The following is a 27414-nucleotide window of genomic DNA, read 5'->3' as shown; positions in this document are numbered from 1 at the left end:
GGTGGCGCATGCCCAGGGGTGCAGGACACACATTGCATTTGCCCCAGGCCGCTATTTTCATGCCACCCCCAAAAGTGTTTGTCTGCGCTACAATGTGCCATGCTTGAGATGAGTCGTCTGATAGGAGAGTATTCATCTCCAGAAGGTGGAACAGGACGCATCTCGACGGAAGCACGCTAGGCCCTTTATCCACCACTGCAGCGGAACTTAGATGGAATGATAAGGCACATTGCTCATACCACTGCAGGTCTCCTTTCTCCTTGTGTAAGAGCGAATGCGTGCATGTGCATGTGCGTGTGTGTGTGTGTGTGTGTGTGTGTGTGTGTGTGTGTGTGTGTGTGTGTGTGAGAGAGAGAGAGAGAGAGAGAGAGAGAGAGAGAGAGAGAGAGAGAGAGAGAGAGAGAGAGAAACACTGCATGTGTGTGTCTGCTTGCAAGGCAGATATTTACAGAATTCCTTTTCCTCACTCCCACCCCTTCCCCTCATCTCACGTGTCTTGTTATCATCATCACTGACAAATGCGGTCAATCCAGACAATTTGAGTTGAAAGAAAAATTGGTAGTGAGTCTTGTATGATAGTAACATTTAATGAATAGCCCCATATCATAAGATGAGTTGAGATGGATATGTTGATGGTTTGCATGCTGATTTATAAAGTATGGTAATTGTCATAAAACATGTTTTCCAATATCCACCTCTCAGTAATGCAGAAACACTGTCCTCATCTGAATGAGTTTGCATTTTGAGAGCATATGAGCTGGCTCAATGGACTTCTATGGAGACAGTCAATTCAATTCAAGTGCAATGGAGGATTTTATTTAGCATGTGGTTTATTATCAAAACCTAAGAGACTCACCGATCAAAAAAACAATAAAGTGAACCGCCTAATCGTTAATTTAATCAATGAATGAATAATCGTTTTACGATGAAAATAAATACCCACGATCAATAAAAGAAACGTAAAATAACACCCTGAAAATAAACATGACATTCTAACCGACTTCAGCATGTTTCCAGCCTTGGGTGTGCCATAAAAGCGAGATAAGATGACAAATGAATTTCACTGAAGGTAATACAGTATATGACAATGAGGTAAAACGGATAGGTAAAACTTCCTAGTACCGGACATGTGCTATCATGTCAAGTCCTTGTCCTGGAATGGCAAGGAGTGGCATGATGGCACAACAGACAGGCTACAACTCTCCTCCATCGGGACAAATAAAAATATAGAGGTTGAGAGAGGTTGAGCAAAAATGAACTTGAGGGTGAATTGAGATGACAAATCTTCACAATCTGATGGTATATGTAGAATTTGATAGTAAAATAACCATTGACTATGGAAAATCACTCAACACTCTAGCAAGCTTCGTGTAGAATTACTATTTCAATATCTTGTGAGATTGTGTCATAAAGCATTTGTTGTGAAACACGAGATACAGGCTGGAACTAAGTGACATTTTGTTGCATCTTTTTAGTCAAATAAATTAGGTAGTCTAATGAACATATTCAGATACTATACAACCAGCCTTTCATTACCAATTCATTTAAATAAATGTTGTATTGTCAAATGCCCATGCTATAAAATCAAATACGCACACGGCCTAGCCTGTCGTTTCATTGTTTATGCTCAAAATATTCTGTGCAGTTTCATAAAAACGAATTTGAATCGAAAGTGGTTTAATTCGAAATAACCACTTCGGCATACACTTGCATGCCTTTACATAGGCTATCAAATGCTCAAAAACAATGGCACCAATTATAATACTCCATTGGGGTTAATTATATGCCATTGAATGGCATTTTCCTCCTCTTAGGCCTATACAGTAGGTCTATTTTTTTTTATTTTTTTTTTACGATAGTGAATATTTGAGTCGCGGTAGGCGCGGCCAAAGCAGACAGGGAAATATGAATTATGTCCCTCCCTCAAGAAAACAAAACCTCCTGGGTTGGTATAGGCTAAATCTATAAGTAGGCTATTCTCGGAGTCGAAGGAGACAAAAGGAATAATCTTACCACAAATTTAACTACTCTTGAAAGGGATATTGACATTTGAAACTGTCAGGAAGTTGCTGTTGGGTTGTTTAGTGCACTACCGATAATTACACTTTAAATGCACTGGAAAAGTGAACAGAAATTAGAATGTTGCAATGTTGTTGATGAGAATGAAAACGTTTCCAACGATGGGGTAAGTTCTGTTTTTCTAGCCTAGGACTAACCTACTTAAAAAAGAAAAGGACGAGTCAAAGATTCTGCTTTCATCGGAACAAGAATTGTGCCTTCCTTTCACCGCAGCCTGCAAAGATATAGCTATAGGTGTATTGTAAAAAAAAGTGCGCAAAATGACAACAAAAGGGGTTGAAATAGAATTGCTTGAAATTACTTTGCCAATTATACCTGTCAATATTATATTGTCCGTCTTCTATAGCGGCAGGTTCAGTGTTTTCACTTCCTAAATATTCAGCAATTAAGACTCAAGTAGTTAATGAGAGCTCTTCACCTTTAGGTTGTCCCGGGCAAACGTTTGTGTCAAAATTAATTGGTGTTATTAAATAAATCAATTCCCTTTCCCTGTCTACCTCGCGCTGGTTTTGATTGACATGCGAAATTGATACGTTGGGGAGTCAAGCGATGTGCTAAGCAGTTCAAAATCCCCAAATGCAAATCTCAAGAGCATAATGCACATTTGATAACTATTACCTCAAGTGTCGGCTGTTTTTTTTTAAAGTAATGGCTATCCTTCCCTTTTTAAATGTAATTTTGATAATCGCTAGGGTTGTCATGTTAAAAGGTGAAGAGGATGATAGTTATGGGATGTAGCTTGGGGAGTTTTTTTTTTAAAGCCGCTGAGTGTGACAGACCAAAATCCCCTGTTCCTATAGCTTGTGGTCATGTGTGAAGATTGCAAAGGCGACGTAGAGGTTATCAGCAGGTGGAGAGAGGGCAGGAGAGAAATTCGAATGGTAAAATTTCCTCATTTGATCTAATGAATAATTTGAAAACTAAAAATATTTTTTGCTAACAAATTCACCATGCGTTAGGCTACTCACATGCGATTTTTTTTAAAGTTATAAAGGTAGAGATGTTTGTTTGTTTTGTTTCAATCGCATGAGCCTGTCAAAATCTTTAAAAAAATAAGTAATTTAGCAAATAATAATAATAATTGGAATGGAGCGGATAACCTGAGACGTCTAATTCCCGCATTAGTAATTGGCACCAATGCGTAATTTGCGCCAAAGTTTTTGTTAGCAGGTGTATAAAGTAATATTAGGCAGAACCTGCGTCTTAACCGCGGTATGTTGTTCTATTCAGGGCACACCGGTGGAAGTCTTGGGTGACGATTCCTGCTCCCTCGGCTCATCCTCCCCGTCGCTACAGGCGATGGTGTCTGCACCTCTGTTGGGTAGAACTGTTTGTGCAAGTTGCAGCGAGGACATTTTGGATAAATACTTGCTGAAGGTAACATTTGTGATTGCATCTTGTTGCAACGTTTCACATTTTCTTTGGGTGGTCATTTTCGTGCATAGCTTGTACCTTTTTGTATTGATTTTAGTCGACTTACTGTACAACAATAGGCTATTTTTCTATTAGCATTAGCCTACTACTAAATAACGTAAGAATATTCTTGTTATTTCATTATTGTATGTTTTTTTTTCATAGGTTAACGACCTGTGCTGGCATGTGCGTTGTCTCTCCTGTAGCGTGTGCCAAACATCGCTTGGCAGTCATACAAGTTGTTACATCAAAGAAAAAGAGGTCTTTTGCAAATTGGACTACTTTAGGTATTTGAAATTGTTCGTGAATACATATCCAATAAAATAGAGTGGCTTTTTTGTTTTGTTTTGAATTTAAGGCATTTGTTTGCGTGTTCACGTCATCGTATTTGGCCTAAATAATAAACCAATAAATAAACATATTATAATTTATTTGTAACATGTTATTTACAAGATTGGATAGCATGTTGCGGCTACATTTAAAAATATATATATTTTACCCTTATTTTAACATGTAAATTGACTGAGAACATATTCTCATTTACAGCAACGACCTTGGGAATAGTTACAGCGGAGAGGAGGGGGGGATAAGTCAATATGCTTTTTATGATGTCCTTTTATTTGATTTAGCATTTAATTCCACGGCTAAACCACCATCTAACCAAAATGGCAAGTATTTACCTGACTATTAAAACCTGTAGACTATTTATTGCAGAAGATATGGAACATGGTGCGCGTGCTGCGGTCGAAATATCCACTCTACAGACTGGGTCCGCCGGGCGAAGGGCAACGTGTACCACCTGGCGTGTTTCGCCTGTTTCTCCTGTAAGAGGCAGCTGTCCACGGGGGAAGAGTTTGCCCTGGTGGAGGAGAAGGTGCTGTGTCGTGTCCACTACGACTGTATGCTGGACAACCTGAAACGGGCCGTGGAGAAAGGTGAGCATTCTGTAGCAGAGTAATACAAATATTAGAACAACTTATACTGGTATAGCGACCTGAATTATGATAGAAAATAAATCGAATAACTCATTATAAAATGCAGCAATCTTTGCTGCATTTTTGCTGCAATTAAAAAATATACTAATGCTTATTTATTATCAACATAGGTCAAGTGGAGCCTAAATAAGTAGTACTAACAAAATAGATAATGTTGAAAGTGTTTCTTACTTAAATTTCTGATATGTCTACCTATGCCGGAATAAAGCAATGCTTAATGTGGTGCCTGGAGAACGACTGCACCAGCAGCTCGCAATCTTTCAACAATGTATATTGTATTATGTTTGTTAATACGTTCTGGAAACCACTGAGGAAATAACAATACAATGGATGCATTGTCTTTGATTCATAATTTCTGGTCAAATTGGTCATATATATGTATACCTTTACTATACTGTAAAATACATCAACCAAAAGATAAAGCCCCTTGACATTTATAATAAAACAGCCTAAATTAGATTGTCAATTGATTCAAAAATGTAAAAACTGCCTATTGTCTCTGATAGGGAACAAAGTAACTTCCCATTTCTCAGATAAGAAGCCATTTGGTGTCAATAAACAAGATAAGCTTTAATATTGTTGTCTTACGCTTGCCATGTCGAGTATCATGATTATGAGCTCATTAATTAAGGAGATCCATCATCTTTAACTAGGAAATGGTGTGAACCTAGAGGGGGCGATGCCAACAGAACAGGAAGTGAATCAGCCCAAGCCGTCGAAAAGAGCGCGCACCAGCTTCACCGCTGACCAATTACAGGTGAGTATCACCGTCCTGTCAATCTCTCCCAAACATAGCCACAATATATATTACATAGCATTGTGAGATAGCTGGATATTGAATTTTGGTTCAATATGGATTAATGCCACAGGTTTGTTCTATTGAGATTTAAAATCTTAATGGGAGCATAAATTCTGCTTGACAAGCATTAATTGTCAATAGTGTCTGACTGTCCCCAGTCAATGGGTTCAGGCCAAGTGAGGAACAATGGATGTGATTGACCTGTGATTGACCTCTTTAGAACTTATGATCCCTCCAGGTGATGCAGGCCCAGTTTGCCCAGGACAACAACCCAGATGCCCAGACCCTGCAGAAGCTGGCAGAGCAGACAGGCCTGAGTAGGAGAGTCATACAGGTTAGATATTCATACACAGTTCTAATCAACGCATGCCTTAATCAACATAGGATATATATATATATATATATATATATATATATATATATATATATATATATATATATATATATAAATATATATAATATTTTCTACCACTTTGACTGTAGAGAGTATTTTGTTTGGATTGTTGACAAAAAAATGACAATTAAATCAATTTTAATCCCACTTTGTAACACAACAAAATGTTGAAAAAGTAAAGGTGTGTGAATACTTTCTGAAGGCACTGTATGTGGATTGTACTTTGGAAATATATATATATATATAATTGATTTAATTCTCATTTTTTTGTCAACGATCTACACAAAATACTCTCTAATGTCAAAGTGGAGGAAAATATTAAATATATATTTATATAAATATATATATATATATATATATATATATAATATTTCCAAAGTACAATCCACATACAGTGCCTTCAGAAAGTATTCACACACCTTTACTTTTTCAACATTTTGTTGTGTTACAAAATGGGATTAAAATTGATTTAATTGTATTTTTTTGTCAACGATCTACACAAAATACTCTCTGATGTCAAAGTGGTAGAAAAATTCTAACATTTGTAAACTATTCGTGAAACTTAAAACACTAATATATCTTGATTAGATAAGTATTCAACCCCCTGAGTCAATACATGTTAGAATCACCTTTGGCAGCAATTAGAGCTGTGAGTCTTTCTGGGTAAGCCTCTAAGAGCTTTCCACTCCTGAATTGTGCAACATTTACCCTTTATTCTGTTCAAAATTCTTTAAGCTCTGTCAAGTTGGTTGTTGATCAATGCTAGAAAACGATTTTCAGATCTTGACATATATTTTCAAGCCGATTTAAGACAAAACTTTAACTCGGCCACTTTGGAACATTCACTGTCTTTTTGGTAAGTAACTCCAGTGTAGATTTGGCCTGTTTTTTTAGGTTATTGTCCTGCTGAAAGGTGTCTGGTGGAAAGCAGACTGAACCAGGTTTTCCTCTAGGATTTTGCCTGTCCTTAGCTCCATTCCACTTCTTTTTTATCCTGAAAGACTCTGTAACTGTCTTAAAGTCACCATTGGCCTCATGGTGAAATCCCTGAGCGTTTTCCTTCCTCTCTGGCAACTGAGTTAGGAAGGACACCTGTATCTTTGTAGTGACTGGGTATATTGATACACCATACAAAGTGTAATGAATAACTTTACCATGCTCAAAGGGATATTCAGTGTCTGCTTTTTTTTTTTTTTTTACACATATCTACCAATAGGCGCCCTTCTGCGATGCATTGGAAAACCTCCCTGGTCTATGTGATTGAATCTGTGTTTGGAATTCACTGCTCGACTGATGGACCTAAAAATAATCGTATGTGTGGGGTACAGAGATGAGGTAGTCATTAAAAAAGTATGTTAAACACTATTCTTGCATACAGAGTGAGTCCAACTTATTATGTGAAACGTTAAGCAAATTTTTACCCCATGAACATATTAGGCTTGCCATAACAAAGGGGTTGAATACTTATTGACTTTACAGTTTTGAATTTCTTATTAATTTGTACAAATTTTGAAAAACATAATTCCACTTTGACACTATGGGGTATTCTGTGTAGGCCACAACATCTCAATTTGATCCATTTTAAATTCAGGCTGTAACACAACAAAATGTGGAAAAAGTCAAGGGGTGTGAATACTTTCTGAAGGCACTGTCAGTACAAAAAAATCAGATTTAGCGTCAGTTCATTGTAGTATCATTTCGTTTTTAAAAGTTTTAAGTAAATACTAATTACGTCATATTTATGTGGTAAAAAACAACACTAAAATTCGAAATATACTTAATTTTATTGACAAACATTTATTCATCCATTGATCCTGAGAGACCACGACCATGAATATGGTATAGTTTTCTTTAAGTACTTACCCCACAGCCAGCATTAGCATCACAGATAGTGAAACAATGGGAGTGGTAGTACCTATCTATGGCAGGAGGCTTCAAAAAGCATGCCTAAATCCTAAAAGTCACTTCAAACCAAATGAATTATATAACATTTCCCAAGTAATACTTTTTTTTTTCATTTTTCAGAGAGTAAACACCAATACAGCACTATGTACAGTGTATTCAGAACCCTTGACTTTTTCCACATTTTGTTACATTACAGCCTTATTCTAAAATTGATGAAATCGTTTTCCCCCTCACCAATCTACACACAATACCCCATAATGACAAAGCAAAATCAGGTTTAGAAATGTTTGCAAATGTATAAAATAAAAAAAACCTGAAATAACACATTTACAAAAGTATTCAGACTCTTTACTCAGTACTTTGTTGAAGCACCTTTGGCAGCGATTACAGCCTCGAGTCTTCTTGGGTATGACGCTACAAGCTTGGCACACCTGTATTTGGGGTGTTTCTCCCATTCTTCTCTGCAGATCCTCTCAAGCTCTGTCAGGTTGGATGGGGAGTGTCGCTGCACAGCTATTTTCAGGTCTCTCCATAGATGTTCGATCGGGTTCAATTCCGGGCTCTGGCTGGGCCACTCAAGGACATTCAGGGACTTGTCCCGAAGCCACTCTTGCGTTGTCTTGGCTGTGTGCTTAGGGTCGTTGTCCTGTTGGAAGGTGAACCTTCGCCCCAGTCTGAGGTCCTGAGTGCTCTGGAGAAGGTTTTCATCAAGAATCTCTCTGTACTTTGCCCCGTTCATCTTTCCCTCAATCCCGACTGGTGTCCCAGTCCCTGCCTCTGAAAAACATCCCCACAGCATGATGCTGCCACCTCCATGCTTCACCGTAGGGATGGTGCCGGGTTTCCTCCAGACGTGGCGCTTGGCATTCAGGACAAAGAGTTCAATCTTGGTTTCATCAGACCAGAGAATCTTGTTTCTCATGGTCTGAGAGTCTTTAAGGGCCTTTTGGCAAACTCCAAGAGGGCTGTCATGTGCCTTTACTGAGGAATGGCATCCATTTCACAACTGTACCATAAAGGCCTGATTGGTGGAGTGCTGCAGAGATGGTTGTCCTTCTGGAAGGCACTCCCATCTCCACAGAGGAACTCTGGAGCTCTGTCAGAATGACCATTGGGTTATTGGTCACCTCGACTGACCAAGGCGCTTCTCCCTCGATTGCTCAGTTTGGCTGGTTGGCCAGCTGTAGGAAGAGTCTTGGTGGTTCCAAACTTCTTCAATTTAAGAATGACGGAGGCCACTGTATTCTTGGGGACCTTCAATGCTGCAGAAACTTTATCGTACCCTTCCCCAGATCTGTGCCTCGACACTATCCTGTCTCGGAGGTCTATGGACAATTCCTTCGACCTCGTGGCTTGGTTTTTGCACTGACGTCCACTGTCAACTGTGGGACCTTATATAGACAGGCGTGTGCCTTTCCAAATCATGTCCAATCAATTGAATTTACCACAGGTGGACTCCAATCAAGTTGTAGAAACATCTCAAGGATGATCAATGGAAACAGGATGCACCTGAGATTAATTTCGAGTCTCATAGCAAAGGGTCTGAAAACTTATGTAAACAAGGTATTTCTGTTTTTTAATTGTAATACATTTTCTAACATTTCTAAAAAACATTTTTTTCTTTGTCATTATGGGGTATTGTGTGTAGATTGATGAGGATTTTTATTTGTATGTAATCAATTTTAGAATAAGACTGTAACGTAACAAAATGTGGAAAAAGTCAAGGGGTCTGAATACTTTCCGAATGCACTGTATACATTTAGAGGGTTGCTGGTTTCTGTGTTACAGTTCTACCAAGTATTCATACCACTGAAATACTTTTATGAGCTGTTTTGACTGCAACTAAGCATATATGTAAGGTGATTTTGATTTTGTACAGTGTCATACATAGTTATAACTAGGTATAACCATAGGACAGTACATAAGGTGCTCCATATCTGCAGGTGATCTGTCTATCTGGTCAAAATCACTGATACAGGTCCCCCTCCACCCACGGATGATACCGTATGTATAAATAAATATTATGTCTCCAAAGAAACCTGGATACAAAAAAATATATATTTTTAGACTTGGCCTAGAATAACTACTTTTCATAGAAAACACACCAATACAGCTCTCTGTAGATTCAGAGTGTTTCTGAGTTCTGTATTGCAGTTCTATCAAATATTTATACCATTGACAGATGTTGTATACCATTGGCAGATTTTTATTGCAAAAAACCCCAACACTTTTTCTTTTGTACACAGTCGTACGAAACGTGGTATAGAAAAGTACAATTTCAGGCAAGAGCACATGATGTGCTATATCTCGGCAGATGATCGGTCTATCTGGTCAAAATCACTGATACAGGTCCCCCCTCCACTCTCTGGTGGGAGGGGGGGGGGGGATAGTTCCAAATAGTTCCATAAGGGTTCTTTGCGGAGGGATAGGGTTCTACCAATAACATTTTTGATCAGAAGAACCCTTTTCGGAAGTCAAGGGTTCTTTGTACGGCACAGGGTTCTACCAAGAACCTTTAACATATTAAGAACTGGTTTTGGAAGAAAGAAAAAAAGGTTCTTTGATGATTCTTTGGAAGGCAAGAAGGATTATTTCAAATCAAATCAAATGTTATTGGTCACATACAGATGGTTAGCAGATGTTAATGCGAGTGCAGCGAAATGCTTGTGCTTCTGGATGCAGTAATATCTAACAAGTTATCTAACAACTCCCCAACAACTACCTGTGAATGAGAATATGTACAAATAAATATATGGATGAGCGATGACTGAGCAGCATAGGCAAGGTGCAATAGATGGTATAAAATACAATATATATATATATATATATGATATGAGAAGTGTAAGATATGTAAACATTATTAAATTGGCATTATTTAAAGTGGCATTGTTTAAAGTGACCAGTGATTCGTTCTCCATGTAGGCAGCAGCCTCTCTGAGTTAGCGATTACTGTATAACAGTCTGATGGCCTTGAGATAGAAGCTGTTTTTCAGTCTCTCTGCCCCAGCTTTGATGCACCTGTATCGACCTCGCCTTCAGGATGGTAGCGGAGTGAACAGGCAGTGGCTCGAGTGGTTGTTGTCTTTGATGATATTTTTGGCCTTCCTGTGACATCGGGTGCTGTAGGTGTCATGGAGGGCAGGTAGTTTGCCCCCGGTGATGCATTGTGCAGACCACACCACCCTCTGGAGAGCCTTGCGGTTGAGGGCGGAGCAGTTGCTGTACCAGGCTGTGATACAGCCCGACAGGATGCTCTCGATTGTTGATCTGTATAAGTTAGTCAGGGTTTTGGGTGATAAGCTACATTTCTTTAGCCTCCTAAGGTTGAAGAGGTGCTGTTGCGCCTTCTTCACCACACTGTCTGTGTGGGTGGACCATTTTAGTTTGTCGTTGATGTGTACACAGAGGAACCTAAAACTTTCCACTTTCTCCACTGCTGTCCCTTCGATGTGGATAGGGGGGTGCTCCCTCTGCTGTTTCCTGAAGTCCACGATAATCTCCTTTGTTTTGTTGACGTTGAGTGAGAAGTTGTTTTCCTGACACCTGACACCACACTCCGAGTGTCCTCACCTCCTCCTTGTAGGATGTCTCATCGTTGTTGGTAATCCAGCCCACTACTGTTGTGTCGTCTGCAAACTTGATGATTGAGTTGGAGACGTGCAGGGGGCTGAGGGAGGGGAGGGGGCTGAGCACGCACCCTTGTGAGGCCCCAGTGTTGAGGGTCAGCGAGGTGGAGATGTTGTTTCCTACTTTCACCACCTGGGGGCGGACCATCAGAAAGTCCAGGACCCGATTGCACAGGGTGTTGTTGAGGCCCAGGGCCTCCAGCTTGATGATGAGCTTCGAGGGTACTATGGTGTTGAATGCTGAGCTGTAGTCAATGAACAGTATTCTTACATAGGTATTCCTTTTGTCCAGATGGGTTAGGACAGTGTGCAGTGTGATGGCGATTGCATCGTCTGTGGACCTGTTGGGCGGTATGCAAACTGAAGTGGGTCTAGGGTAGCCGGTAAGGTGGAGGTGATATGATCCTTGACTAGTCTCTCAAAGCACTTCATGATGATAGAAGTGAGTGCTACGGGGCGGTAGTCATTTAATTCAGTTATCTTTGCCTTCTTGGGTACAAGAACAATGGTTGCCATCTTGAAGCATGTGGGACAGCAGACCGGGATAGGGAGCGATTGAATATATCCGTAAACACACCAGCCTGCTAGGGATGCCGTCTGGGCCAGCTGCCCTGCGAGGATTAACACGTTTAAATGTTTTACTCACGTTGGCAACGGAGGGAGGGGGGGGGCACAGTTCTTGTTAGCGGGCCGCGACGGTGGCACTGTATTATCCTTAAAGCGGGCAAAGAAGGTGTTTAGTTTGTCTGGAAGCGTGACGTCTGTGTCAGTGACGTGGCTGGTTTTACTTTTGTAGTCTGTGATTTCCTGTAGACACTGCCACATATGTCTCGTGTCTAAGCCGTTGAATTGCAAATTCATTTGGTCCCTATACCGGCTTTCTGCTTGTTTGATTGCCTTGCGGAGGGAATAACTACACTTTTTATATTCATCCGTATTCCCACACCTTTTTCCATGGTTAAACGCAGTGGTTAGGGTAGGTTTGGAAGGGAAGAAGGGTTTCACATAGAACCATGAATTATATTTCCCAGCATGCTCTATTGCCGGGAGATTTTCAGAATTGTTTCTTTTACTTTGTAAACTGGGTGGTTCAAGCCCTGCATGCTGATTGGCTGAAAGCCGGGGTTTATCAGATCGTATAACATCGGTATGACAACAGTTTTATTTTTATTGCTCTAATTATGTTGGTAACCAGTTTATAATAGCAATAAGGCACCTCATGGGTTTGTGAAATATGGCCAATATACCACGGCTAAGTGCTGTGTCCTAGCACTCCGTGTTGCGTCGTACATAAGAACAGCCCTTAGCCTTATTGCTGAAGTAATATCTGTGTTTTTCCATGCACATTGATTGGTTGATTAATGTAATGCTACACAAAGATAAATAACATACTGTTTTCTAAACTAATCCAATCTGTTAGTAATTGGATTTATTGCACCAGTTACTGAGATGGTTGTTACAGTTTAGATGATTGAGGTAGTCTCAGTATTCAATCTTCCCTACCCTGGCAGTCATTCTGAATGCAGGTTGTGGGTGATTAACAAATCAACTTGTTGGATACCCTAACTCTGGCTGGATTCCAATAGGAATTACACATCACTTTGCAAGCCAGCACAATGTGACTTGCAGGCCTGTTGTGGCCTGTAAACCAGGGGATTCCTAACAGCTCTGTGTTAGGGTATAACTAGGCCCTCAAATAAAGGCCTTATGACATACAGTACAGTATGTAATGTATTGTCATAAATAATACAATTTTAAAGGCTAATAAGGCTGGTGGAACCGTTTATAGAGGGTTCTAGGAAGAACTCTCCAAAGATAAATTCTTGTTAGAACCCTTCATAGAGAGTTCTAGGTAGAACCATATAAAGGGGGTTATTTGAAGAACCCTACATATAGGGTTTTAGAACCCTCTGCAAAGGATTCTACCCAGCACCAAAAAGGGTTCCCCTATGGGGACAAAGCGAAGAACCCTGTATGATTCTACTTAGCACCTTTTTTTCTAAGAGTGTAAAGGCAGAATTAGGTCCTTTTGGCTGGGGTCAAAATTACCCCAAAGGTCCATATTGATACAGAAACGCTAAACATTTATATGGATTTATTAAGAACAAGTTGATTGACACAGTCATGAAAATGACCCCATTGGTAGGTAGTAAGTATGAGGGTTAATTAAGTGTGTCACTATTGAATGCCAGTACTAAAACATGACACTTCTTATATACAATCCAGGTTTGGTTCCAGAACTGCAGAGCACGCCATAAGAAGCATGTGAGCCCCAACCACTCCTCAGCCACCCCCCTGTCCTCCCTGCAGCCCGGTCGCCACTCCCAGCCCACCCCAGCCCCAGAAGAGCTGCAGTACACAGCCTACGGCACCCCAGAGGGCTCCATGCTCACCGCGCTGCACTCCTACATCGATGGTAAGCTGAGAGATAGCCTGCGAGATAGCTTGCGTCCCAAATGGCACCCTAGTCCCTTTATAATGCACTGCCTTTTGGCTCTATGAGCCCTGGTCAAACGTAGTGCACTATAAAGTGAATAGGGTGCCATTTGGGACATACGATAGGCTGCACCAGAGCCATATAGAAAGACATATGAGTATATCTCTGGGCTGCAGTGTGTTTAGCAGTCAAATAGAGTTATAGGAGCAGTAATCTCTTCTGGATAGGCTGGAACATAAGTGGTATCATTTAACGTTTTGTCTGTCAAAAGACTGTGGGTTGCGATGACTTAAAAAAGGCCGTATTTCCGGTGCTCTGGTTTTCTGCCACTGGTTATTTGGACGTATCAGGATTGGGTGATGGTGGTGCTTAAAGTGGGAGCGGGTATTTCTAGCAATGATTTCAAGCTTAACGTTTTGGAATGGGTCGAGTATCTGACCCAATTACTCAAGATTTTAGTTCTGGTTTTCTGAAATTATAGAAACAGATTTAATAGAAGAGATATTAGGGTTTGACGAAACATTTGTTTTCAATATGGGATACGTCCCTAATGGCACCATATTCCCTATATAGTGCCTCTACTTTTGACCAGAGCTCTATGTGGCCTATAAGACCAGAGTAGTGCACTATAAAGTAGTGATGGATGTATTATTAGTGTCTCATGCTTGTCCTCTATCTCCACAGTGCACTCCCCTCAGTCTATGCTGTTCCATCCCCTGCTGCCCCCCCACGCCATGACCTCCCTTCCTGTGACCCACGCCTGAGCCAGACACACACACACGCACACAATTTGCCAGAGCCTCACACACCACCAGGGATCTTCAGTCTAGTAGGTTTCTTCTTAACAAATTAATTAAGTGTAACATTTCATGTGACTTGTCAGTAAGGGTCATGCTAGAAGCCTTATCTGTCTGAAAGGAGCCCCATACACACTTAGGTTGTACAACTGATGTTCAATGCATTTGTCACAACGGTTGATACAGCAGTTTTTTCCCCCCTTCCAAAAATATATACACAATTACTACACAAGTACAATGGTTGAGTAAACATGTTTGCGCGTACAAACTCTTTTTTGTACAATACAAACATGAGTTGCATCACAACTATTGTGTCATACTTTAAACATCAGTTGGATAACCGGAGTGTGTACAGAGCTTTGTGTATTTATTGCAAAGTGCCACAGTTTGATGCCGATCTTTTATCTAAGGGGGGAAACTAGACTGCCATTGACAAACCATTGTGAAGTTTATCTTAAATTATGAATTATTTGTACATCAGTATTTAAATTATTGTTGTTTCATGTATTTAATGTATGTGATTAAGAAAATAAATGTTTATTGACAAAATTACTTTATAGAACAGTGACAGTTTCTACTCACAACAACATCAACCAACAGTACCACAATGAAGCAAAGCTAAACGGGAGAAATGGACTCAGTCAACGTCATAAATGTCATGTACATTTTTGGAGAATGACACATGGCATGGAAGGCACCTCCATATACTCAATAAGACACAAATGGTTGATTAGCATCAATTTATAAAATAAAAAAACTAAAGCAAACCCCAAACAAATATTCTTGTTATTAAATAATATGCTTATATACAGTCCAAACATTCATACATACTCACCGTTTAAAATAAAATATAGATATGCAAAATTCTTTACAAAAAAAAAATCTCTGAACGAAGTTAGGAATCTACCATTGGAGAGAAGATAGAGTAGACATACTGCATGCATCAGTCACAGACATGTCAGGCACTCTGTCCGCAAGAGTCTTTTAGCATCTTGTCGCCGTGCTGTTTGTGATCCGTCCATGCGATGACCTTGAGAGGTAGAGGGGAATGTAAGGCATACACTAACCATGTGTTTACTGTGGTAAACCCAAAGAGTTCACTTCCCAAAGGAGGGAGGGATTCCTCTTATTGATCTCCTCATCTGATTTGTCAAAGGTACAGTGTTCTACCACATGGTGATGGAAATGAATGGGTGAGTAGAAAGATAAATGACTCTACAGACTGTAAATTCTTTTGTCATCTTGTACAGTGCCTTCAGAAAGTATTCACACCCCTTGCCTTTTCCACATGTTGTTGTGTTACAGCCTGAATGTAAACTTGATTACATTTAGATTTTGTGTCACTGGCTTACACACAATACCCCATAATGTCAAAGTGGACTTATGTTTTTAGAAATGTTTACAAAATAATAAAAAATGAAAAGCTGAAATGTCTTGAGTCAATAAGTACTCAACCCCTTATGGCAAAACTAAAGTTCAGGAGTAAAAATGTACTTTAATGACTACCTCATCTCTGTACCAACATTAAATTATCTTGAAGATCCCTCAGTTGAGCAGTGAATTTAAAAACACAGATTAAATCACAAACACCAGGGAGGTTTTCCAATGCCACGCAGAGAAGGGCACCTATTGGTAGATATGTAAAAACAAACAGACATTGAATATCTCTTTTAGCATGGTGCAATTATTCATTACACTTTAGGTGGTGTATCAATAAACCTAGTCACTACAAAGATACAGGCGTCCTTCCTAACTCAGTGGCCGGAGAGGAAGGAAACCGCTAGGAATTTCACCATGAGGCCAATGGTGACTTTAAAACAGTTAGAGTTTAATGGCTGTGATAGGAGAAAACTGAGAATGGATCAACAACATTGTAGTTACACCACAATACTAACCTAAATGACAGAGTGAAAAGAAGGAAGCCTGTACAGAATAAAAAAATTACAAAACATGCATCCTGTCTGCAATAATTCACTTACAGTACCAGTCAAAAGTTTGGACACACCCACTCATTCCGGGGTTTTTCTTTATTTTGACTATTTTCTACATTGTAGAATAGTAGTGAAGACGTCAAAACTATGAAATAACACATGTGGAATCATGTAGTAACCCAAAAAGTGTTAAACAAATCAAGATATATTTTATATTTGATATTCTTCAAAGTAGCCACCCTTTGCCTTGATGACAGCTTTGCACACTCTTTGCATTCTCTCAATTTGTTTCACTTACAGATTATTTAGTGTAGATCGTTGACAAAAATTACAATTAAATCCATTTGAATCCCACTTTGTAACAACAAAATGTGGAAAAAGTCAAGGGGTGTGAATATTGTCTGAAGGCACTGTACATACTATAGCATATGCATAGTCATAGTTTATTGGCATTGTTGCATTAATGGAGGACTGTTCTTTCATGGCAATAACAGGGAGAGAAGAAAGCACAGGCGCCTGTAGTAATCCATTCAGATTATTCACGGATATGCATTACTTCCATATTTACATGATCATGAGGTTGTTGTGCCCTTACACAGGTCAAATTTCAATAACAAAAATGGTATGGACATGTGCTACTGTACTGTATCCCAGTGGAAAAGGATGCTCTATCTCTGATACTGGCAGTGATGCCACTATGGGACAGACGTAGTAATGGCACATTATCTGTCCCCACAGTGCTGTTGCACAAAGAAGGAATGGGACGAAGACCTTAGACCAAAAACCTTGAATGGCATACAAGAGGGAAACATAATTTGTAACACTGTGCGTTTTATGGTCAATGGAGGCCAGAATCCAATACATACAGGTAAGGGTCCTCGACGCTGCATTCCTGCTGATTTCCGTTGCACTTTGGCACTTACTGAAGCACCTAATTGTAGGGCTATTACATACTTACAATTGGACAAGTTAGAAGGTTGCTACAACGAGACATTAGCACAATGGACAATGTATGGCAAATAGCTTTCTCAATAGGAGAAAATAAAAGTTAGTGCTCCAAGGAGCTTGAAGAGCGTAATTATACATGGTAACTACGGACATTTCGTGTACAGTATTAACCCAAGCAGCCGTTCACTCAGCTGTCTTGGTGTAACCTTTCTTAAAAGGCCCAGTGCAGTCAACATTCATATTTCCTGTTTTGGTGGGATGGAGTTTTGGCCTGCCTGGTGACATCACCAGGTGACAAATGAGCTAATAGACCAATAAGAACGAGAGTTCCTAACCTCTCTGCCAATAAAAGCTGGTTTTCCCCTCCCGACTCAGACCAGTCCCAGACAGTCCTAGCATAATTCTTGCTTGAGAAATTGCTCTTTTGCTGAGAAGCTATTTTTGTTTCTCTCTGACCTCTTTAATTGAAACCACAGTAACGTACTTAATTGTTACCCAGACATGATATCGTGATTTAAAACGTCTGTACTGGACCTTTAAGATGTCCACCTTAAGAGTACCATCTTGTGGCTGGTTTGAGTTCCTGCATACAGTGACATGGGCCTGCTGACAGGTAGTATGTGGTGCAACCTATTATTATACAAATGTACACTTCGCTGTTCACTCAAGTAAGTGCTTCACAGTACATTGGTAAAACCAAGAACTTGCCGTTGCCTTAAAATGCACGATTTGGCCACAGTTAAGCTAACCGCACTGTTGTCATTGTTCATGGTGATAGTTCGTTAGTACATCCAAGTACTGTAAGGCAAGATAAGACAATTCACATATTATGTCCAAAGAGCATAATAATAATGGTAGCAGGTACAATATGGACCAGGATTAGAATTGTCTGTCTTCCATCTCTACATCATGCACAGGTGCCTTCCCCCATCTCCATCACCTCTCCTGCCTCTGTCTCCTCCAGTCACCCTGTATCTGTTCCTCTCTTCTCATCTTCCCCGCTCTCTCTTGTCTTTCCTCCTCTTGCTGTTCTTCTTGTCGAGAATTTGCCTCAGGGTGCTGCTCATGTAGAAGGGTCTGGCAGCAGAGCCGCTGTTCACCTCCAGATCCACCACTAAGGACAGGAACACACAGCCAGTCACATACCACAGACACTATGTTACATACCCCTTAACCTACCATTAAACATTCTCTAACACAGTCATATTCCTCCAAATCTATTTGAAATACCAAACTCATTTTTCAGATACTTACTCTCAAAGCACGGTTTCATAAAATCCACTTGATCCCAACCAAACCATCTTTTATTACCTCAAACCCATTGTTTGACAACAGGTCTTCCCCAAATCCTGTGCAATACCACAACCCCAGTGTCAATGTAAACATTTCATAAACCCTATGTTTAATACAAATCAAGATATCAATTACCCAAGAGTTGTGCTATAATTGAACCATTCACAAAAACAACCCCCCCCCCCCAAAAAAATGGAGTCATTGATACAAAAGAGTTCTGCTGTACAAAAACATAAAAAATCCTCCATACAGATGCGAGTTACAGTACCTAGTATTAAAAACAGCACTACTATTCCATATAAAATGACTAACAATGGCTTTAACATCCTTTTAGAAACGGTATTTCTTTTAGAAACGGTTCTCGGCGTTAGAATGTAAAACCACAAAACAATAAGAGGAACATTTCTCCCGTGTAATTAGGCACGTTTACTAGCAACTGCATTCGGGAATTCCTGAAACGTGTCAGGGTCTATTCAAATCTCATTCTTAGCATCAGCATCCGTGTGTACAAAAAGTCTTGAACCTTCGTCAGCCAAACATCATATCTGTCACTTACAGTATACCAATGATTGTTAAACCAAACAGTCCTACGAGTGTCTGTGACCCTGTAGACTCATGGGTGCGTTCGAGTTTATCTATGTAGCGTTACACATTACGTTTGGAGCAGTGTTCTTGTGCCCAGGACTCTGTAGAAGTATCTGTAACAGTGTCTATAAATATGGTGGACCAAAAGTGCCTCTTCAACTAATGTTAAGCATAAACAGCCAAAAAAACGATCATGCTTGACAGAAAAGCCACCTCAAGGTTATTTTCCACACATGAGTGCCTAAAACAGCTCTGGGGTTGGGTAAATCCTCCCCCAATCCTAACCTTAACCACTGGTGAGGAAAATGCTATACAGGCCAACCCAAGATCAGGGTCTAAGGGCAACTTCACCTTAAACATGACCTTACATTACAGTACATATAACCGTTGCACAAACACAGTAGTGTCAGAAGGGGGTGCCCTTGTACTGTGTCACCCCACAACTCCATAATGTTTTGACCATCTGAAAAAGTACATCAATTGCATCCGAAATACAGAGATCTCATTTTGCAGTATGTGTGCCTCTTGCTATGTGTTGGGCTAATGGCAATTTCACCCTTGTCTCACACACACACACACACACACACACACACACACACACACACACACACACACACACACACACGTCCACTGTGCTGCTGCAGCGCTCTCTAAGTAAGGCAGAGATCAGCAGTGCACGGTGAGATCAGCACGGCAGAGAAAGAAAGGGACAGAAGCATGACAGAGAAAAAAGGCAAATATCAGAAGTATCAACGGCGGTGGCAGCAAGAGGGAGGAAGTTGAATAGACATAACCCCCACCCACATACACCACCCTCTTGGGTCCTGCCAAGGCCTTTCTGGTCAGTCCTGGCCAGTCTGGAGTCCAGCCCAGCCATTAGGCTCTGCTCTAGTATGCTCCAGACCACAAACACTCCCACACAGACGGTGAATGGGCCAGTCCTTCAGTGAGTCAGTGTTCTGGCCTATCACTAGGCAGATGTTCAGTGTGGTGGCCTATCAGGAGGCAGCATAGAGTTTGGAGCCCTGCTCTCTGCGGAGGATTCGGTGCAATTGAGGGGACATGTAAAAGGGCTTGAGGGGCGAGCCGTCATTCCTCTCCAGGTCTTCACCTTAACCGGGCCCCACGGGATAGGAAGCATTGCCACAGAGGAGAAGGAGGAGAGGAGCAGACAACATGTAGGTAGGAAGGCAGAAAGAGAGAATACGAGAGAAAGGAGTTAGCAGAGCCAAACGATTTAGAAAGTCAAGCAGCAAAATGAATTTGGAGAAAAGTTTAGAATGGTTTAAGTCCGCCAAAATGGCCAGTGAATTATAACCATCTAGTTCAGTGATTAGAGTGCAGCCAAGGCAAGGTTTGACAGAGGACATGCAAATAACACAGTCTCCGTACAATTCAAAAAGTTTAATAGTCTTCACTAGTTCTTCACTGTAAGAACACGTGATAGAAATCATCAATAATTACAGTGTAAAAAAAATTAAACTAGAATAACCTTTTGCCTGACGTATTTAAGAAAACGGTCCATCACTAACTTTCTAATAGGGTCATATGACATGGAGAACCTTTCAATTCACCAACAAAGTTCCAACACAGACCCTTGTGTCTTTGTATCATATAAACGCCCTCGCACCCCCAGGCTGGGCTGTATTTAAAGAGATGAATGGTGTACTTACAGAAACAAAGGAATAAGGTGTCCACACACATAGCGTAGACATTGAAGAAGCCATGGGCGATCAGGTAGGATCCAAATATCACCGTCTGTCAATCGGAGAAGTCCGTGAACACACTTAGCAACAAGCAATGCTAACCCAAACTACATTTGATGTAATGATATTTCTTACCAGCAGGGGGACCCAGTAGTAATTTAGTGATGGCACTTCTTCTTGAATAACTGGTATCTTACGGGTGAAGAAGAAGAACGCTAAAACACCTGGGGGGGGGGAAATAACAATAGAAAAATGAACGACTAATAACGAGAATACAAAGAGTGCCTTTCAAAGAGACGCCTGAACTCAAGCATGCACAGTGTCACTGTTTCAAAGTACTCCATCCCTTTGTGTACCGTGACTCATACAGTGGTTAGACATTGTCAACACACCAGCGTGTGGGAAAGACCGGGAACTCACCAACACTCCCTGAAATAAGCACTTTTCCCAAGAAGAGCAGAAAGTCTGTCACCTTGTCCAGCACTGCCACCCTACAGAGGAGAAGAAACTCATTGGAGAAGCCCAGAGGCCCAGAGAGAGACAGTCACCCCCATGACAGACAGACTCACTCTATTCTAACGGAAAGCAAGCTTTACAGTGCCTTACCTTACTACGTTCCTCATCAGGAGGAAGAAAGCATCCTTAGCCGAGGTGCAGAAGTTCTTCCCATATATCGCAATCTGGTGCGAGAAAGTATTCATGATTCCAACAGTTTGCGTAAGATGGTTATCAGAACTGCCTGAGCAGCTGTTCTATAGAAACTGTATCGAAAGTAAACGTCTGAAAACAAGAGATTTAACTCTGCTCCGTCCCAGACTCACCATGATGTAGGCGTTCCGGTTCATGAACTTGATGAAATGCTCCAGGCACCAGAAGCAGCATTTGAGACAGCAAATCAGGAAGCGGGCAAAAGCATTGTGCGCGCCTGAAAAGACATGATGACCATCGTCATGAAATGAAGGTCAAATAAATGTACACCACTGTATATAAACATAGAAAAAAAGGCAGTGGGTTTAGTGTGAGCACAAAACCCACCTTTGAGTTTGTGATCCAGGTACTCCAGAACAATGCGGAACATCTGCACTACAGCCAGGATCAGAGAGCCAAACGCCAGAGAGCCTGTGTGGTACCTGGACGATGCACTGTATTACCAAACTGCTCATGTGTGTGTTGAAAAAATTTGCTTACAGTGCATTCGGAAAATATTCAGACCCTTGACTTTTTCCACATTTTATTACATTACAGCCTAATTCTAAAATTGATGAAATCGTTTTTTTCCACCTCATCAATTTACACACAATACCCCATAATGACAAAGCAAAAACAGGTTTTTAGAAATGTTTGCAAATATATTACAAATAAAAAACTGAAATATCACATTTACCTAAGTATTCAGACCCTTTACTGAGTACTTTGTTGAAGCACCTTTGGCAGCGAATACAGCCTAGAGCATTCTTGGGTATGAGCCCACAAGCTTGGCATACCTGTATTTGGGGAGTTTCTCCCATTCTTGAGATCCTCTCAAGCTCTGTCAGGTTGGATGGGGAGCGCCGCTGTACAGTTATTTTAAGGTCTCTCTAGAGATGTTAGATCGAGTTCAAGTCGGAGCTCTGGCTGGGCCAATCAAGGATATTCAGAGACTTGTCCCGAAGCCACTCCGGTGTTGTCTTGGCTGTGTGCTTAATGTTGTTGTCCTGTTGGAAGGTTAACCTTCATTCATCTTTCCCTTGATCCTGACTAGTCTCCCAGTCCCTGCTGCTGAAAAACATCCCCACAGCATGATGCTGCCACCACCATGCTTCACCGTAGGGATGGTGCCAGGTGTCCTCCAGATGGTGCCAGGTTTCCTCCTCCAATATTGGTTTCATCAGACCAGAGAATCTTGTTTCTCATGGTCTGTCCTTTAGGTGCCTTTTGGCAAACTACAAGCAGGCTGTCATGTGCCTTTTACTGAGGAGTGGCTTACATCTGGCCACTATACCATAAAGGCCTGATTGGTGGAGTGCTGCAGAGATGGTTGTCCTTCTCAAAGAATGATGGAGGTCAATGTGTTCTTGGGGACTTTCAATGCTGCAGAAATGTTTTGGTACCCTTCCCCAGATCTGTGCCTCAACACAATCCTGTCTTGGAGCTCTATGGACAATTCCTTCGACCTCATGGCTTGGTTTTTGCTCAAGTGTGTGCCTGTCTATATCAATTGAATTTACCACAGGTGGACTCCAATCAAGTTGTACATCTCAAGGATGATCAATGGAAACAGGATGCACCTGAGCTCAATTTCGAGTCAAATGGCAAAGGGTTTGAATACTTAAGGTATGTTTTTTATTTGTTATACATTTGCCAAAAATTCAAAAAAACTGTTTTCGCTTTGTCATTATGGAATATTGTGTCTAGACTGATGAGGACCTGAATACTTTCCGAATGCACTGTATACATCCACCATACACACACTCACTTCCCCCTTCAAATCATAAGCTTAAACACCTAAACACACTTAGGGTCAGTTTCCTGGACACAGATTAAGTGTAGTCCTGGACTAGAAGGCATGCCTAATAGAGACTCTCCATTAGGATAGATTTATAGTGCAGGACTAGGATTACTCCCTCAGGGGGAAATCAACCCAACACCCTCCTCCTTATGTGCTAATCCCATACAACTGGGAAAGTCAGTTCTACAACCTTCAACTGAAATGTGTCTTCCGCATTTAACCCAACCCTTCTGAAACAGAGAGTTGCGGGGGCCTGCCTTAACCGACATCCACGTCGTCAGCGTGCGGGGAACAGTGGGTTAGCTGCCTTGCTCAGGGGCAGAACGACAGATGTTTTACCTCGTCAGCTCGGGGATTCGATCCAGCAAACATTCGGTTACTGGCCCAACGCTCTAACCGCTAGGCTACCTGCCACCCCATTCAATGAACGTGGGGGTTTTCTTAAGAGTGAAATGATTTGAGCCAGCCTACCTTACAGCCCTACTGAAGGAGGAGAACAGTGGACAGGATGGTATATCCTGGGGCTTCCTAAGGGCCCAGTAGTAGGAGGCGAAGGCCCCGGCCAGGGTGCATTGTCCCAGGGCGATGGTGAAGTTGACCAGCCACAGGAACACCAGCAGGTTACACAGCTGCAGCACAAAGATGTAGCGGTGGTAGAGGCTCTCGCCGCCGTAGAAGGCAAAGGTGCACTGAGAGCCAGGGCACACCTTGGTCACGTTGGTCTGACTGAAGGTCTGGAGAGATTAGGGGAAGTTATTGGGTTAGAAGGAAATGGCACCCAATTCCCTATATTGAGCACTCCCTCTGGTCAGAAGCATACAACAGCACCCTTCTCCCATTCTCGATTTCCCCAGAATAGGGACTAGGGTGCCATTTCATGAAAGACCGAATGTAGCCAGAGCTCACAGATGTTGTCACTGGCTAGCGATTTCACAGCTGAATGATGTGTACTCCTGTTCAGGATTTCAAGGCCAATAGCATACAGTCGTTCTCAATGCAGCAATAACACCAATGTGATAAAGAGGAAGAGAGTAGAGAGAAAAGCAAACCTCTGGATCACAGGTGAGGTTGGCATACACGCATTTGTCCTGCGTCGACATGACCTTGTAAACAGCGTCGCCAGAAGACGCCAAGAAGCTGAGGGCAAAACCAGTTAAGGGCAACACAGAGGAATGGAAGCAGAAACAAGCATCACAATTTGTACCTGCCTATGAGCCATCAATATTGGGATTTCCACTAAGGGGTCAGCAGTTTTATTAGGTTCAATTCAAGACCAGTCAAGTTCAAGTATATTCCAATCACTATGACTCCATGGGTGATAGCTCAGAATGCTTCACCCGTAGCTACAATGGGTAACGCTGCATGTCAAGATAACTGTGCAAAGTGTGCACATAGTACAGTGAGGATGAGGCTTGGTAAATATATAGAGAGGATACACAGCAGTGACCGCCCAGTACGCTATGCAGATGGCCAGCAGCACAAAAGTGATGATCGGGTAGAAGAGAGTGGACATGATGTAGCCAATGGCCCTGGAGAAGAGAGAGAGAAAGAGAATGGAGAGAAAGTGGGGTGGGGAAAAATAGTAGTTAAAAGTTAGGCTAATGTTCCAGCACACAGACGATGGGTTCTATTCAAAGTGACACAACAAGAGAAGGTCAGAGTCACTCTCCTGAGAAAAGATTGCCACTCACCTGCTCCCCTCCTTCAGCAGAGCGATGGCGATGCGTACTCTCCTCCTCAGGAATATCAGGATTACTATGATGACCGCCTCAATGACCGATAGGGAGATCACTGCAATACAAATGATTACTACTAAGTAGAAAAAACGTGCTATTCCTCAGACCATAGCCTCTCCTGGCGTTTGACCAATTCATTTAAGCAATACCAGGTTGCATACAGTTAACAGGAAATCCTATGGTTTCCCCATCTCTAATTAATTTACTGATTGAGAAGCAAAAGCAAAACCAGCAGACATGTTTGGCACCCAACTGCTTCACAGCAAGTCCAAGAGACTCTGCACCTTGTGATAAACACAGTAAAACTGAGTTGACAGCCTTGTGCTAGGCTAGTATTTCCTGTGCTAAACAAATAGATGGGAGAAGTGGATGGCCACGCACTGAAGATGAGCCAGGTCTGACTGAGCTGCAGGTAAACTCTGAAGTCCGTCTGAAAGCCGATGTCAGAGATGGTGACGTCACCATCCCCGTGCGGCTTCCCTCTCAGTGTACTGAACTCCCAGTAGCAGTGCCAGATCCCTGAGAGAGACAGAGAAGAGAGAGAGAGAGAAATAGATGTGACACGGTGAGATACTGCACATGTACATCCCCTACATTTAGCTTGCCATGACAACAGAGGGGTTGACTGACAGCTGGAAGTGAGAAGATGTGGACACTGTCTCGCACACAAATCTACATACAGTAGCGGTATGTTTACCTTCAGTACAGTATGGGCTGGTGAAGTGTGGATAATGTAGTCAGGCTAAAGATAGCATTGTCCTCTTTTAGTGAGGCTAAAGCAGCTGTCGGGTCAGTGACGGAGAGCGTACTGTATTACTAACCGTAGCCCACCACAGCGATGACTCCGAAGATGATGAGCCACAGGAGCACTCCGGCTGTGAACCGCAGCAGCAGGATAAAGGCCAGGCTGACCACCATGGTGATCACCAGACCTCTAGAAACACACACACACACACACACACACACACACACACACACACACACACACACACACACACACACACCTTTTATGTAAGAGTGAGGACCACAGTAAAACATATACACATACAAAAATACATGCATGAATGCACACGGACACACTGGTGTCGGTCTTACATTAAGATCCAGTACCAGGAGTTGGCATAGTCCTCAAAGATCTTCATGCCAACCTCCTTGGCGTCTAGCAGACTGGTAATGCCACTGTGCAGGAGGGAGAGGAGAAGCGAGAGAGAAAGATTGAGGGAGAAATAAAGAATGAGAGCATGCTCATTTACGGAGAGAACATTGGCCTGTGTTGTGTTGCAACCCCTCTCACTTGCACACACAGCACAGGGTCACGACACACTGCAGTTTATGAGGGGGCTGTACAACCCTGGGAGACGGCACAGGTTGTAGGCAGGCGTCCCTGATAAATGTGTCACACGCCAACATATTAGTACCACCAAAGCGCTAGGAAGCAGCAATGCTCTCTATGACTCTGAAGCAGCAGGTTACTACTCCACCACAGTAGCAAAGGAACCCTCAGGAACGGGGATTATTAACAGGAAAAATACATACAAATGGGTCTTGAAGCTTAGTTATTCCTGTAGACATCTCTTTTGGTCATAACTACACGAACAAGCAGAAAATGGTAACAGTTCAACATACAGTACAAGCTGGACAAAGAGCTGATGGCAAAAATCACCAGGAATACTTCATCAGATATCCACTGTAGAACCACTGTACCTACAGCTCTTCCGCGACAAAACATTGTGCAAATATCTGGCTTTGTGAGTCCTCATTACTGCATTGGTAAACTGGCAACGCTACACTCTCTATCTAGAACCTTAGTGTTCTTCGGCTGTCCCCATCGGATAACCCTTGAAGAATCCTTGTTGGTTGCAGGTAGAACCATTTTAGAGGGTTCTACATGGAACCCGAAAGGGTTCTAGCTGGAACCAATAGGGGTTATCCTGTGGGGACAGCCAATGAACCCATTTGGAACCTTTTTTTCTAGAGTGTTATTGTAGATATCTGACCCAAAGTATTCCCTGATGCTTTTACTCACTAGATTATCAGCCTCTACAGGACTGTTGAAGAGCAGTAGCAAGAGACTAGAACCAACCTTCCCCTGGAGCTGTGCAGAATGTCTCGTGAGTCGAGCACCAATCTCGGTCTGTTTTATGAGGACAGCTACCACACGTCAGGAGGAAAGCTCACTCTAGGCATTAATTTCATCTGGACCATCATATTTCTCTAAAAAGCCCATGACCATACAGCTATAATAGCACATAATGCAACCTACTAAAGTAATTTTGTTATGA

At 41.7% G+C, this 27414-nt stretch overlaps 2 protein-coding genes across 6 annotated transcripts in view; one reads left to right on the top strand and one right to left on the bottom strand.

The window, feature by feature from the left end:
- The first annotated feature begins 1935 nt into the window (after nucleotides 1-1935).
- On the top strand, nucleotides 1936-14916 carry LOC129811033 (LIM/homeobox protein Lhx8-like). Of its 3 annotated transcripts, XM_055862140.1 has the most exons (9): nucleotides 1936-2185; nucleotides 2880-2960; nucleotides 3310-3456; nucleotides 3658-3779; nucleotides 4207-4427; nucleotides 5141-5244; nucleotides 5525-5620; nucleotides 13438-13627; nucleotides 14333-14916. In XM_055862140.1, exons 1-9 carry the CDS (start codon nucleotides 2111-2113, stop codon nucleotides 14410-14412), a joined length of 1116 nt encoding a protein of 371 aa, XP_055718115.1. In that variant the 5' UTR covers nucleotides 1936-2110; the 3' UTR covers nucleotides 14413-14916. The 3 variants fall into 3 exon arrangements, with proteins under 3 accessions (XP_055718115.1, XP_055718113.1, XP_055718114.1); XM_055862138.1 differs by lacking the exon at nucleotides 2880-2960 and having other exon boundaries at nucleotides 14333-14912; XM_055862139.1 differs by lacking the exon at nucleotides 1936-2185 and having other exon boundaries at nucleotides 2198-2960; nucleotides 14333-14912.
- A 50-nt stretch (nucleotides 14917-14966) lies between these two features.
- LOC129811032 (choline transporter-like protein 5-B) overlaps nucleotides 14967-27414 on the bottom strand; it is a 61350-nt gene continuing 48902 nt past the window's right edge. For 2 of the 3 annotated variants that reach the window (XM_055862135.1, XM_055862136.1), the window contains 14 exons: nucleotides 26228-26311; nucleotides 25954-26066; nucleotides 25514-25651; nucleotides 25088-25187; nucleotides 24833-24925; nucleotides 24446-24533; nucleotides 23868-24130; nucleotides 21944-22038; nucleotides 21730-21833; nucleotides 21515-21588; nucleotides 21329-21399; nucleotides 21044-21132; nucleotides 20876-20960; nucleotides 18607-20313 (listed from right to left, as the gene is read on the bottom strand). In XM_055862135.1, coding sequence (XP_055718110.1) covers nucleotides 20201-20313; nucleotides 20876-20960; nucleotides 21044-21132; nucleotides 21329-21399; nucleotides 21515-21588; nucleotides 21730-21833; nucleotides 21944-22038; nucleotides 23868-24130; nucleotides 24446-24533; nucleotides 24833-24925; nucleotides 25088-25187; nucleotides 25514-25651; nucleotides 25954-26066; nucleotides 26228-26311 — 1510 coding nt within the window. In that variant the 3' untranslated portion in view covers nucleotides 18607-20200. Of the gene's footprint in view, nucleotides 18439-18606; nucleotides 20314-20875; nucleotides 20961-21043; nucleotides 21133-21328; nucleotides 21400-21514; nucleotides 21589-21729; nucleotides 21834-21943; nucleotides 22039-23867; nucleotides 24131-24445; nucleotides 24534-24832; nucleotides 24926-25087; nucleotides 25188-25513; nucleotides 25652-25953; nucleotides 26067-26227; nucleotides 26312-27414 lie in introns of those variants that run through there. The other variant, XM_055862134.1, reaches the window with a different exon arrangement.

The sequence above is a fragment of the Salvelinus fontinalis genome, chromosome 14, assembly GCF_029448725.1.
Source record: "Salvelinus fontinalis isolate EN_2023a chromosome 14, ASM2944872v1, whole genome shotgun sequence".
Taxonomy (NCBI): domain Eukaryota; kingdom Metazoa; phylum Chordata; class Actinopteri; order Salmoniformes; family Salmonidae; genus Salvelinus; species Salvelinus fontinalis.
Note: the sequence above shows the minus strand (reverse complement) of the source record. Positions and strands in the feature narration are given on the sequence as shown.

Bases quoted from the DNA above. Each gene is read 5' to 3' on its own strand.
- LOC129811033 (XM_055862140.1), top strand. From the start codon at position 2,111: ATGCACTGGAAAAGTGAACAGAAATTAGAATGTTGCAATGTTGTTGAT. The intron at 2,186-2,879 runs GTAAGTTCTGTT...CTGTTCCTATAG, and splicing joins AAAACGTTTCCAACGATGGG to CTTGTGGTCATGTGTGAAGA. The intron at 5,245-5,524 runs GTGAGTATCACC...TGATCCCTCCAG, and splicing joins TCACCGCTGACCAATTACAG to GTGATGCAGGCCCAGTTTGC.